This window comes from Mercenaria mercenaria, chromosome 19 (assembly GCF_021730395.1).
Source record: "Mercenaria mercenaria strain notata chromosome 19, MADL_Memer_1, whole genome shotgun sequence".
Lineage (NCBI taxonomy): Eukaryota > Metazoa > Mollusca > Bivalvia > Venerida > Veneridae > Mercenaria > Mercenaria mercenaria.
This window is the reverse complement of record NC_069379.1, coordinates 26,099,303-26,113,719: the sequence shown is the minus strand read 5'-3', so window position 1 is coordinate 26,113,719 and position 14,417 is coordinate 26,099,303. Positions and strand designations below refer to the sequence as shown.

At 35.4% G+C, this 14,417-nt stretch overlaps 1 protein-coding gene across 1 annotated transcript in view; it reads left to right on the top strand.

The window, feature by feature from the left end:
• The window catches only part of LOC123542686 (uncharacterized), a 61,228-nt gene extending 47,591 nt beyond the window's left edge, over nt 1-13,637 (top strand). Inside the window, exons 17-21 of the mRNA XM_053531245.1 lie at nt 7,722-7,889; nt 8,626-8,748; nt 9,370-9,518; nt 9,864-9,999; nt 10,778-13,637. Of these exons, the coding sequence (XP_053387220.1) occupies nt 7,722-7,889; nt 8,626-8,748; nt 9,370-9,518; nt 9,864-9,999; nt 10,778-10,843 (642 nt within the window). The 3' untranslated portion in view covers nt 10,844-13,637. The remainder of the gene's footprint in view (nt 1-7,721; nt 7,890-8,625; nt 8,749-9,369; nt 9,519-9,863; nt 10,000-10,777) is intronic.
• The last annotated feature ends 780 nt before the right edge of the window (nt 13,638-14,417 follow it).

Genomic DNA, 14,417 nt, shown 5'->3' with positions numbered 1-14,417 from the left:
AAAAACTTTTATCCCCCTTTGGGATCGTCTTAAGTAAGATGGGTTCTAAAAAGGGGCCTTTTTCGACCATTCTAGGAAATCGTCAGGTTTTCAATGAACAGAATACTTGAAAAAACAGTTTTCCCCATTTCTTTTCACACTTTCTTTTCTCAATTCTGAGAGTTAATTTCTGTGTGGAATTCAAAAAATTTTTCTTTTTACATCCCCTTCCGATTCGATTTTAAACCCTTATCGGTTATGCGTAACAGCGATTTTTAAACCTTTTTTCTTAAATTTGCAAAAAACTCTTAAAAACAATAGCATTGGAAAGATCCGCGCATAGGTTCAAAAAATGAAAGATATTTCCCTCTATCTAGTCCTTTCAAGAATTGCTTTAAAAAGATTGAGTGACGCTTTGAAAACTTTTTTGGGTTTTTTAATTTTAAAATTTCGAAAAAAAATTTTTAAAGAAATTTCTCCTCTATTGTGGCCCGATTTTAATGATTTTGGTGTCAGACCAAAACGCTTCCCCCCCCCCCCGAGAATAAGTTTTTTGGGTTGCATAAAACCCGGGGAAAATGAAATACCGTCGTAAAATTTCGATTTTCGCCTTTTTTTTCAACCGACTATACCCGTTTGGTATCCTACAAAGGTTTTACTATACTTTTTCATTTTTTGCACAAAAAGAATAGGGGCACTCCGCTAAAATGCGTCAAAGTAATTTTACTGACCATACTTTTTGGGGATAAAAAAAGCAATAAAAAAACCTAAATAAACTAAATGGATTTGACATTTTCTGATTATCTAAATTATACTGCTCGATTGGCTTGTATACCATTCTGTTTGGGGTTTAAATTTCTAAAAGGAAGGCTATTTTACATTTTAAACTTTCTTTTATGCGATGCTTTTTTTTCAAGCTGTTCCTACTAATTCTATTTTAAACCACCAAAATGAAATCACCCCCCTTTTCTAAAAACCTGTTTAAAAAGAGTCCCTTCAAAATGTATTTTAGAGCACGCTTTTATTTAGTAAATCAGTCTGACTTTGACGAAACGCTTAGGGTAGGGAAAAAACTCTCGCCTTTCAAATTCATCATAAAAACGAAAAAAAAGCTCATCTTATGCACGATTATACTTTTGTTTATTTCCCTTCCCTTTCGTTTAGCGTTTGCGATAAGAATTAAACGCCACGTAGTTATAAATTAAAGTGAATAAACCGACTGCCTGCCCTATTGAAACTTTTCGTTTTTGCAAAAGATATATAACTGTCTGCAACGAGTGGAAACCTAGTGGATTTGAGGTTTCATAAACACACCGCAAGTTCTTGGAATCAACTTTCCCTTAAGCAGGGGAAATTCAATCAACAACTTCTTCCTAAAATGACGCAGCCATCATTAAAAGCAAAAAAACTTTCAGAATTTTTTATTCGCAAAAAGGCTAAAAAATACAAAACAAAAATCATTGCGCCCCCCCCCCCCTCCACCCCCTTTCCCACCACCTCCCCACCACGCCCTCACCACCACCACCCCCACCCCCAAACCCACCTCCTCCACCCCCACCACCAAACACCTCCTCCCCCCACCACAACCTCCCCACCCCCCCCACCCCCCACCACCTCCACCACCACCACCACGCCCACCACCACCACCTCCTCCCCCACCAAACCTCCACCACCCCCCCTCCTCCACCACCCCCTCCACCCCCACCTCCACCCCACTTCCCCACCTCCCCCCCCCCACCTCCACCACCTCCCCCACTACACCCCACCCCACCCCACCTTTACTGAAAATAATTCTGCAGCAAATATTTTTAAAAAGCGTAAAAAATGGCTTTTAAAAAATTTGAAAAATTACAAAGCAGTGTTTGTTGTATAAAAATTTTTTTACATCTACTTCCAAATGAATAAGTCCCCCCTATTTCACCAGTTATTCTTACGCGACCCCTGGGACATAACGTAATAAGCATTGGAGTGACGCCCCCCACGGGAAAAACTATTCACATTTTAAAAATTTAACACTTCAAGAGGCGACTTTTAAAACATCCATTTTCTAGGGTCGTTTCTGGCCCAAGGGGGTAGTGGAAAACTGAAGGGAAAAGGAAATGTATCATAAAATCTTGTAAGACCTCACCTAAAATTTCATTGGTTTTTTGGACAATGGCCCCATTGTATGATAAACTTCAGCGTAAAATCCCCGGTGTCGAATTTGTCGGGGTTTTCCAGATACTTAATGATTCCCAGATAAAATGTTAGTCAAAGGGAAACCCCTGCTGGTTTGACGACTTGATGACTGAAGCTAAATCGATAAAAGATTTGCTGATTCTTCCCCAAAGGGGCATCCCCACGGGAACATATCTGTCGTTATCTCACCCAAAATTTGTTTCCTAAAGGAAAGCCTGCAGAAATCGCTTTGATACGCGTTCTGGTTATTTAAAATCCTATTGAAAACCAAGTGGCTACATTGGCGAGAAAAATATATCCTTCTCAGTAATCTTTATAAAAACGGTTTGAACGAGCGACATAAAGACCTCAGGGTTATTTAGTAATAGATTAAATCAAGCACCCCAGAACAACCCGTTTAGTAAAAAATTTTCGAGGCAAAACACTCCAGAAAAGACAAAACGAAAGATGTGAATATAAAAAGAAGACTTTTCAATGGTAAAGGGATTATTTGAAAAAAATGATGACAAGTTTAAAGATAGGAGGAGAAATTATATGATCGATGATGATGATAGGTGAGAAACAAAAACAAAATAATATACTTTTTTAAAAAAAACGATCTTTGATCAAGGGCCTCCGGGTAAACGCAGAAAAGTTGAGATTTTTAAAGAGCGTCACGCCTAAATTATGGGATAACTTTTTCAGGTCCTCTCAGCAATCTATTAAAAGAAAAATTTAAAAGCTAAATTTAAAAAATATACAGAAAAGGGGCTCTTTTTTTAAAGAAGGTCCCGTCGCACAGCTAAGATGAATTGCCTAAATTTAAAAAGAGACGAGAAAAAATTTATGCCCGATTTGTTGACTTTTATAGACAAAACCCTATCCAGCAGATTTACAGTCGGCAAGAAACTAAAAATCAGCACGGCATGACTGTCAAAAAATCTGTTCGGCCCCCTTTGCCCTTAAAAAAGGGGGGGGGGCCTATTTGATGAGTTGTGGCCCGATCATAAAAGCAAAGAAGAGTATTTAAAGGATGATAATAAAGAAAGTGATGACGTGAAAAACGGGTGATGATGAATTAACGTTTTAAAAGGATTGGCGGCTTTCCCTTATCTGCAAAATGGGTTCCATAAAAGGGATACGATTATAAACCCCCAAAAAAGGGTACCCGGATAAACCGGCCCGAAAAATGGGTACAACACTTCAAAGACTTTAGGGACGGATTGTGTATCCTGTCTATGGGGCCTTACTTTGTAGGAGCGGTGCACTCGAAGAAAAAGGGCCCGAACAAAGAGAAACAAGAAAGAGAAGCACAAGAACAAAAAGTTTAAGATTCCCCGTAGTAAAATTTGGACACCCGTAGCCCCAAACGGTTGATATTGTAGGTCGGAAAAAAGACGGTCACAAAAAAACATAGTGATCGAAGCGACAAAGGGGTAAAAAGGCACCCTTTTTGTCGTATTTTTGACACCCCACGACGTAAGAAAAATTTCCCCAAAAATGCCCAAGATACTTTGGGTTGGAACACCCTTTCTTTTAAAATAAAAAAACTACGAGCTCGAGGAAAAGTTAAAAGAGTACCCTGTGACAATTTTGGGCGGCGGACCCCTTCGATAGTAGGGGGGCAATACTCATTTCAAATACGACACGGCCAGGGGGTAGAAAATTGGGTGGCCTTTTTTTTTCCAAAAGGGGACCCACGAATTTTTCGATTCACTGGTAATGACCAGAGCCTACAAAAATTCATTTTGGCAAGTGTTAAAAGAAACGTTATTGGTGAAAATTTTGTCAAATCAGGTACAGATTCAAACATAAAGCGGGCTGTTTGCGTTATTACATTATGAACCCATGTTTTTGGACGAAAAATGAAGGATTTGTAAAACCCTTTATGTGTATTGTAAGAATGAATGATGCTTTATTTTGTTTATTTTATTTTACTTTTCCTGTATTTTGTGATAAAAGCTTTGGCAATAAAGACTGAAAGAACAAATTTGTCTTTTTTATTTTTTAACCATTCTTTAGGTCAGCGCGAAGGAATTTATCTATTTCCCCAAAACTCCCGAGCTTTTTCCTGATTTGATTTTTAAAACATTTTGTTAATGAAAAACGTTATTTAACTTTTTAATTTGGGTATTTTTTGTAACAGTGGTCATTCCTTTTAATTTTGTTTGGGTATTTAAAAAAAAAATTTAGTTTGGAAATGACAAGTTTTTAACATGTAAGTGCCTTTCTTTTAGAATTAAACCATCAGAATGCGTATCGCTAGCCCAAACATTGCTTAAAACCTTTACGGGCTAATCAGAACACTGCCTGACTCCATTTATTTTACTTTTTCCCTGTGAAAATTGTTTATTGTCATTTTGATTCAAAGTGTTTAAAGGGTCAGGTAAGTTACTTTGAGCATTTTACGCGGAGTTGCCCCAATTTTTTTAGGCAAAAAAATGGAATAGTATGCAAAACCTTTCGTAGGTCCAAACACGGGGAAAAGTCTGTGGGGAATAAAAGGGGGAAAAAAAAAATATTTCCGCACGAGTGATTTCATTTCGGTTGTATTCTACAACACTTAGGTCTCGCCAGCGTTTTGGTTTGCACAGATCATCAAAATCGTTCCCCCAAAAAGAGGGAGAAATTACTTTTGAAAATTTTGGTTGCAAATTTGAAATTTACCACTCAAAAAAGTTTTTCAAAACTCACTTCAATCTTTAAACGCCTTCTGAGAAAGGATCAAGATAGAGGTAAATTGTATACATTTTCTGAACCCATGCGCGAGATTTTCCAAGCTATCTGTTTTTAAAAGTTTTTTTGCAATATAAGAAAGAAGGTTTTTAAAAACCGTTCGTCAAAAACGATAACGGTTGAAAAATGAATCGAGGATGGGGGTGTAAATGAAAATTTTTATTAATTCACAAGAAAAATTACATCTCAGAATTGATGAATAGAAATGTGTCATGAAAATTAAAAACTGATTGTTCAATGTTAACGTATTTCTGTTCATTTAAAAAACTTGACGATTTCCAAATGGTCGAAAAAAGGCTTTCTAGAAACCCATCTGACTTAAAACGTATCCTAAAAGGGCTTAAAGTTTTATAAAACAAAAAAACCTTTTTATAATTTCTCCTAAAAAGTCATAAAATTGACCGAAATTTTTCCCCTTTTCTTTTTTTCCAAATTTAGTGTCAACATTGGCCAGTTCTCTTTTATACATTTTTAAGCCATTTTAAGTTTCCAAAAAAAAATTTTTACTTAAATCCCTGAAGGGTTAATTTTGATAGATTGTACGATTATTTTAAATGTTACTCTGTTTAAATTTAAAAAATTTTGGATGTTCCAAACATATATTGAAATTTTGTGTGTGTGTTGGAGTATCTCCCGTAGTGGAACTTTTTTCAATTTCGGGGACTAGTGTTGTTGTAATAACTAAAAATGACAAAGTAAAGTTACAAAGGAAATAGTATTGTGTACCTGTTAAGGTTAAGACACAATCTGTGTATAGGTAATAGGCCCCCATGATTTTGAAATTTTTAAATTTTGATGATGTTACTTATATTGTTTAATGGCGCGAGTTGGGGCGTGCGTCATGTATGCGTGGGTGTGTGTGTGTGCGGTGCGTCGTGCGGCGTCGTGGTTGGTTGGCGTGCGTGTGCGCGCGGGTTTTTTCTTGTGTGTCGGCCGTGTGCTTTTGTGTGCGCGTGGCTTGTGTGTGTGCGTTGGGGTGGGTGTGCGTGTGCGCTGCGGGTGTACGTGTAGTGTGCTTTTGTGTGTTTTGTGTGTGGTGCGTGGGCGTGGGTTTTGGTGTTTTGTGGTGGTTGGTGAACGTTGTGTGTGTTTCTTGTGTGTCGAAAACTTTTTGTAAAAACCTTTCCATTTGGGACTTTCTTGACCCGGTTCGAGTTAGGGACCGAGAAAATGTAAATTTTTGCGTGATTGATTTCACTTCCCCCGGTTTGAGTGTACCAACTTATAGTACTGTCGAGACCTTTGGTTAGATACCCAACGCCCAGGTATCTTTAATAATAAAGGCATGAAGCCGGGGGTTTACGGATGAAGATTTGGTTTTTAACCCCATATCTGGGAAACGGATAGAATAACACGTAATTGGACATATTTTTTGAACCTCCGAAAAGATCTTTCTTCGGTTTCGGTCCCCGGGCTTTACATACTTGAATTTTAATGACTTCATTTTCCGGTTGGACCTTTTTTTATTTTAAAGTGCACCTTTTGGGCTTTTAAAAAGTCAATACCCAAAAGTAAAAAAAGGCCCTTTTAAAGTCTTATTTTGATATTTTAGCAACATTTTTTAAAATGTCCTTTACTGGTTTTAAAAAATCTGGTTTGGGCATTAAAAATTTGGGAATTGTTTAAGAAAATGTTCTTTTTAAATCATATCATTGTTTGGGATGAAAGAGGCACTTTGGTCCATTGTGACCGGGCCCGATGTGTCCCCTTCCCGTACTCAAAAACGGATTAATTGGCGATCAATAGGCCCCTTTGTTAATACATCCCTCCTAAATCAAAAATAGCCGACCCTCGGCGACTTAAAAGGGAAAATTTTGTTGTTTCTATTTTTCGTATCTGCTTTAAAAAATAAACGCCAGACATTGTGGCCTTTAAAGGGATTAACTTTTACATGTTTACTTTTTATTGTCCGCCTATCCGGCCTTAAAACAAAAACACGAGACGTTTGACCCGATCACGTTTGATTCACTCTATCTTAAATAAATATACTTTGAAGTCTTATGAAAAAATGGTCCGAGCATGCGCATTTTTGGTTAAAACCTTATGATTGGAGTCATTTTGTCAGTGGACGCCCGGAAAACATGTCGACAAAAATGTAATACTTTTTTTTCAGTTAATGCTATTTCTAAGTACTTTTTGAAAGAAAGCTTAATGTTTTAAAATTTTTTTAAAAAAAACTTTAAAGGGTTTTTAATTTCAATATAATGAATATTTTGCATTAAATTTTTTAATAAGCTCTTTTTTATACCTTTCAATAATTTATTATTTACTTATAGAAAATCTTTGATTTAAAAAATAAATTTATGTATTTGATTTTTTTGAAATATTTTGTTTTTAAAATTATTCCCCGTTAAGGGTGACACCTGACCCCCATGTGCGCGAACACGCCCTAGAGTTTTTATAAGTCAGCTTATATACTTCCGGGAGTATAAAAAGCAGGGGTGAGGGCATTTTTACTAGGAAGTGATGTCATTCTAAAATAAAATTCAAAATCCGCCGCGCATGTGCAGTGAAATTTATTTATATATGCAAAAGAGTTATATTTTTAGTAAAAGGTCTCCCGTGGCGCCCCTTTGTTTACCACAAAGAGGCCCCTATACTACTATCCAAGCTACAAACCTGTGAATGATGTTACTACAGCTAAGTTGATGTTTAGGGCTGGAATGTTTTGTATTTTGTTGGAAATGAGAACGTAAGACAATTACATTTATTCAAGAATATTTAACGATTTAACGCTAAAATTTCCAACTAAAACACTTTATGATGCAACAGTACAATTACTTTATGGCAATTAAAGCAGTTTTTGGTCAATATTTTTGCCATGATACATGCTGCATGCCGCAATATAGAGACGATACTATTCCTGTACGATTTATGATCATAAGACGTGTTATATGAATATAATTTCAGGACCGACAATCAAACAAATGGGTGCTGATTTTGATGTATTCTGGAACATGGTCTGGCAGGAGAGAGTTGGCAAAATTGTTATGCTGACCAATCTTAGAGAGTCGGGGGTAAGCAAATATTTAATTCAAAATCTTATAAAACTGAACTTTTCTTCAGTTTTCTCTTTAACGTTTTTTGTTAAGAAATTCTGTTTGGTACTAAGTATTTTTTATCTCAACAGAGAATAATGTTAGTTGAAGTCCAGCTATTGTTACCATTTACCTTTTGTCGCACAGCATCTAGCTTCCTTTTCCGTCTTATATCTTGAATATATATAAAGATAGACCTTTAACAAATCCTACCAACCAAAATCAGTCAGATTCGTCTTACGCATGACTAACAGAGAGCGTATTCACATTTTCCGATATGTACATAGGAAAAGTATATTAATCTGCTTAGCTGATCATCCACTTTATTCGAAAAAATAAACACGGCCATTGTTGGGTAGAGTTAGATACCATATGCTTTCACCAGTGAAACTTGTGTGTGCCTTCATTACCCCCACCTCCATCCCATGCCACCTCAACACCCACCTCCCCCACCCCCGTCGTTTACATATTTTAGAGACTGTTTCAGTTTTAGATTAAGATTTATACGTGTCCATGATTTTTGAAATTATGCATGTTTCAACCGTCAAGGCATTCCACCGATTTTAGTACAAACAAAAACAAGTACTTATGAAAATGACCAACACCAGTTTTTTGTAGATAACGCATGGTTTAACTTCTATTATGGCGTTTAGTATGCTCTAAATTATCTGTTCTAAATATTAATGCAATGTCTCTAAAATTCTTTGTATTTCAGATACAAAAATGTGACAAATATTGGCCTGATGAAAGATGTTGTAACAAGTATGGAAACGTGAAGGTCATATGTCAGGTTGAAGAGATCTATGCTAATTATACTGCCAGGATCTTCACAATGGAGGTACATGTAGCTTAGGTTATCAGTTTGTATATCATTACTTGAATGCTTAGACTAGCAGTATAGGTATTTATTATATATATAGTGGGAAAAATGAAGACAATGTCTTTTTTGTATTACATAGCTTAACTGTGTAAAATAAACATTTTGAATCTTCAGGAGAATGTAATTAATGACGTTGTTTATAACCTAAAAGGCATTCCTTCAATCTTTTCGTATTGTCCAGTAACAATATCCGCTTTGCGGTTCACGGGGTCGTGAGTTTAATCTCCGGGCAAGGCGTTTGTTCTCCGGGACGTTTTGTGTCTGAAATCATTTGTTCTCCACTTGTGATTCGTGTGAGGAAATTAGCAGTTACTTGCGGAGAACAAGTTTGTACTGGTACAGAATCTAGGTTAACTGCCCGCGTGTATACTGTTGAAAACGCCACAGTAATGTAATGTACCTTTGATTGAATTCCCGAACATCAAGTGTCAATGAGATGCGTTTATATTGGATATGTTGTAGATAATATAAAAACGTCAACATAGTAATTACTTCAAAATAATGAAAAAAAAAAAACATCGGGCTTCTTATGCAAGTTAAACATTTCCTTCTACATGTTCTTGTTTCCTGTTTTTACAGAAAACAGAGAAAAGGACGCTATATCAGATGCATTTTACAGCCTGGCCGGACAAAAGTAGACCAAAACAAATTTCCAGTTTAACAGACTTCTGGGAGAAAGTAAAAGGCATAAGCACAACAGAAGATGGACCTATGATTGTTCATTGCAGGTAAATATTTCATTTTTACGACTTGCAAAAGAAAAGAAAAACAAAATTTATGCAGACTAGTAAGTAATTAATAAATTCATTCTCGATGTTAGTTTCTGACTCCGTACCTGTTCGACCTTGTGTCATATTCATTAGCGAATTTCAAACACACAGCTACTTGTAGAACAACGCACACAAGCATTATATCACTACAAATGGCTTTTAGTTCAGCTGGTGCACCGTGTGCACATGTAATTGCACTTTTTGCAGATAATATCCATCGTTTATTATACACGACGATTATATGTCAATAGAGTATAGAGGCTAAAAGAATGAAGGTGATATTGACTTTTTCTTTCCCTTTAGTGCAGGGGTTGGCCGAACGGGAACTTATATAGCACTGGACATATCAGCCAATGAAGGAATGTCTGAGGGTCACGTGGATATTTTTGCATGCGTCAGAAACCTGAGGGAAGAACGTGTCTGCTTGGTACAGACAGTGGTAGGCTGTATTTATTTACGTAATCATAGTTATATTGTAACAATGTTTTTCTCAATTCAAAAGTACCTGGATAAGAATAAATGTACCGATAAAGTTTATCTGACCATTATTAAATTCGGAAAATTTAGTTCGTACAAGTTTAGTATACAAATTTTTGGAGCGTGTTATGACTGAAATATCCATATCTGCGGTTCCGCGAAAGTAGGCGAAAAAAACAACCACAACATTTTACGCCATAGTCACGTAATATCAATGATAAATGTCGCACATATGACTCACATTCTGACTCATATCGCACTAAAGGATAAAACTAAAATTAGTGGTGATATTTGTTTTCCGTTATCTTGTTCTAAGGTTGATCTTAAAGTGTGTGTTTCTATAGGCAAACCAGTTCGAGAAACCACATCTAGTTAGTGACAGTTAGAGGCCACTTTTTCAATTCATTTTTGTGCTTTTAAAAGAAATAAATATTGTATATCTGTTAAGAAAGTACTTTTTGCCGTCGTCTTAGGTTGTTTCCTAATGCATGTTTTCCTTAATTTCCTTCTTACTGTTTTACTTATGATTGGTTCATACCTTTTATTGCTGTATTTCCTTTTAAAATTGTTCAACATGACAATTAATACAGAAGTATCATGTTGACGATATTTCATCTGGTTCGCCCGTTAACATTTATACAAGTAAGATCAGTCAGCGAATGGTGTAAATGTTTGGTTTCTTTGGTTCTGTTTAGTCCTGTGTGAGGCTTCCCTTTAATATTATATTATGTATATTTCAGGGCCAATATCGATTCCTCCATGAGGCTTTGTTACAGATCCTATCCCCTGATAACACCCACGTATGATAAACCACACCCGGTTAAGCAAGAAGTGCAAACATCACATACCTGTTATGAATGATAATGGAGCTTTTAACAGCCACCAGCGATAAAATTGAAAATTATCATTTCATAGTGCAGTGTGTTAAAATGACGGCACGTTCCGACATCTGCTAAAGTATGCTAGGCAGACAAACATTCTTTACCAAATAAAGACTAAATGTTTGAGTAACTGCTGTGTGAATGTATTTTATGTTCTTTAAATTTAATTAATTGTTAATTCGCGAATCTCCTTGTACATAATTTTGCAGAATTTTATAATAATTACCTAGCATGAGGCACTAGGACTGAAATAGATAGAAAAAAGCTGTTATTAATTTACACAGTATATGAAAAGAAAGCAAGAATAAGTACAGACAATCGTTGCGGAATTTCATGCAATAAGTTAACACATACACATTAATAACTCTGTGACATTGGTTTGATATTGGGATGATTATGTAACCTGTGTAGTCCGGCCAAGTTTGAGAGTGCGCTTATATTGCACAAAGTGTATATTTCCCGACTACCGTGAATTGAATTCGATGGCAAATTCTAAAAAGGAGGGGTGGGGGGGGGGTAAAATATAAGGATATGTTTGTACTGCAATGTTATAAAGCTATCTTTTAAAGTTATGAGTGTTTGCTTTAGGTATAAAAGGTCCCGAATTTATGTCCAGCCGTGGGTGCACAACTACATGTATCATAATAAGCTTTATTGATATTTGATGGAACTGTAATAATAACGTAATTCATTTGCATGCACAATTTTTGTACAAATTTAAAAGCTGTTATAACTTTATGTTTTCATGAAATTTCTCGCTAACATTGCGAGGGTGCAAAGCAAGCACATGTGAAATGCAGACAGATAGACGGTCTTTTTGCTTTATGCTGTCGATTTGTTCTTGCCTGTTTTCTCAGGTATAAAAGTAAGTAAGTAAGTAAGTTAGCAAATTGTTTGTTTCATATTTTTAAGATGTATGTAACTGAAAAGATGAAGAGATTATTTACATATGAGGATCATCCACATATCGGCAATAAATATGCTTCAGAGGAAAGGACAAATATTGGTAATTAATTAATGTCTAAAGTATGTCTACTCACCAGTTTCATAATAGTTTGCAGTTACAATGTTTTCATGTTTGGAATTTTGTAATGATTTTCCTTATTTGACGTTTTGAAAAAGGAGTTGGAACCAGTTCTTATGCTACTTATAATTAATTGCCGTCTTCATTATATATGTTCCTCAGTTTCTGAATGTACATGACTTCCAACAATGAAGTTTCGGTCTTTGTATTCATCTCAAAATCTAAAAAATGCAATCATCACATATTTCAAGAACAATATTCTTGACGTGTACATGTAATTGTTATCGTTTTTTCAATTTTATATTCCTTCTTCCGCTTTGAAAAAGGAAATATGGAAACTGTGCATTACTCATTCGAAATGACGATTTTTACTATTTATTTATAATTTAATTATATCTAAATGTTTCTCTTTAATAAGAATAAGAGTTAAAGAATAAAAAAAACCTGCATAACCGTCATTTAAAAACTGCAGAGAAATTAAATAACAAGTACCTATAGGATTAAAGATATTATAATTATTCGAAAGCTCCTGCAATTTTAGTATAAAATCAGGTGAGGCACCGTCTGCAGGCTATAAAATTCAGCCATTGAACGTAAAAGAAAGCCTGATATAGTGTACAGTTTATGTAAGTGTTTCTCTATAAAACAAATAAGTGTAGTGATTTCACTCTAGTTAGATGCTGGTACAGCACAATTCTTTATTCTGTTGTTAAACAGAAACCTTTTAGCGTGTATGAAACACATTGCATTGATTCTGTGTCTTATATTGAACAAACTGACGTTGGAAATTTCACGATCAAGAAAAGTACTTTGCTTTAATGAAAAAGGAAATATCAGAACTTGTTTTACTGATTTTAACAATAACTAGTTGATAAAAAGAAATCCTGCTCTGACAAGAGGTTTTGTGAATTATGACGTTCTGCAGAAACTCAGAATGAGACCCATTTAGTTATTGGTTGTATTATAATTTATATAACGCATAGCGCGAAAACCTATATAAGACATTCGGTAATTATTCACTGACTTCTCAAATATGTCTTCATATAGCTTATGAATAGTGAAAATACTGAATGTTATCAACCTTTTGGCACGTTTATGAATGTTATAACATGAAGTGTGAATTGTTTAGAATTCTAACACGACCAGCAAGTAACCTACATACATATAGAGCAAAATCTATCTCGGGTTATTCTGCAATAAACCACTCGCGTGCAATGACGTCATCCGATCCAGGTGCTAGCACGGTCATGAAAAATAGTTACCATTTTTTTCTAACATTGTTGATACTAAAATGTCATGTTAGAATCGATATAATAAGTTCCCAAAAGTGAATAATCGTAGAATAACCCGAGATCTTCGTTCTTATGCGAAACAATATATCACACAGGCCTACGGCCTTCGTGATATATTCTTATGTATAAGAACTCAACCTCGTTCTTATGCGAAACAATATATCACACAGGCGTACGGCCTTCGTGATATATTCTTACGTAAAAGAACTCAAAACTCGGGTTATTCTACAATAAACCGCGTTTGGGAACTTATTATTTTTTAAATATTTGTATAACAGCACAATAAAATGATGTAATACGTGTGCTTGTTCTGGTTATTACTTACAATCAGTAAGAATATGTTTGTGCTCAGCTGAATTTGCATATTTAATTAAAGTAAAAAGTAAAACTTCCTTATCTTCTATTGATTTGTTGGATTTCTTTCTATCCCATTACATATCAACAGAAGTGCGCATTAATGAATTCTGCATAACATGATCTGGCAGTATTCACCGGTTTAGACTTTCTATGTTTGCATAGTTGCTACCGGAGAAAGTAAAACTACTCTATGCTTTTCTATAATCTTTTCGTAAGAGAAGCCGTAAATGTCCTTTAGCCATGCAAACACAAAGCGACGAATATTTTTAACATAGATACTTACTTTTACGGAAGTATCTGAGGAGTTACTTATCTTTCTGTTGTGAATAATGGAATACATATTGTGATAATATTGTTACAACACCCACATAAAATTAAAGATTTACTATTTTAGCAATATACTGCATTCACATGTTTTTAGAAGCGAGTTGAATGAAAGTTTTACTCTGAAGACAGATCAGTTCTGCCCATAACGATATAATAGTCATAATGTTCGCATTGGAATTAAAAATACAAACTTCAAGTTCGCACTACTTGTTTTAGACACATGGGTAGTTACCTGCATCAAAGTTAACAATCTGGATTAGGAACATTTCTGAAAAGAAAGTGTTTAAGCTCGACTTTTCAAAGAATAGGTAGAGCTGTTGGACTCACTCATGCGTCGGCGTCGGCGTCGGTGTCCCGATTTGGTTAAATTTTTGTATGTAAGGTGGTAAAGACTTATGTGAATGGATTGAAATTTCACACACTTATTCACTGTGATAAATTGACTTACATTGCACAGGTTCCATAATTCTGTTTTGCTTTTTTACAAAATTATGCCCCT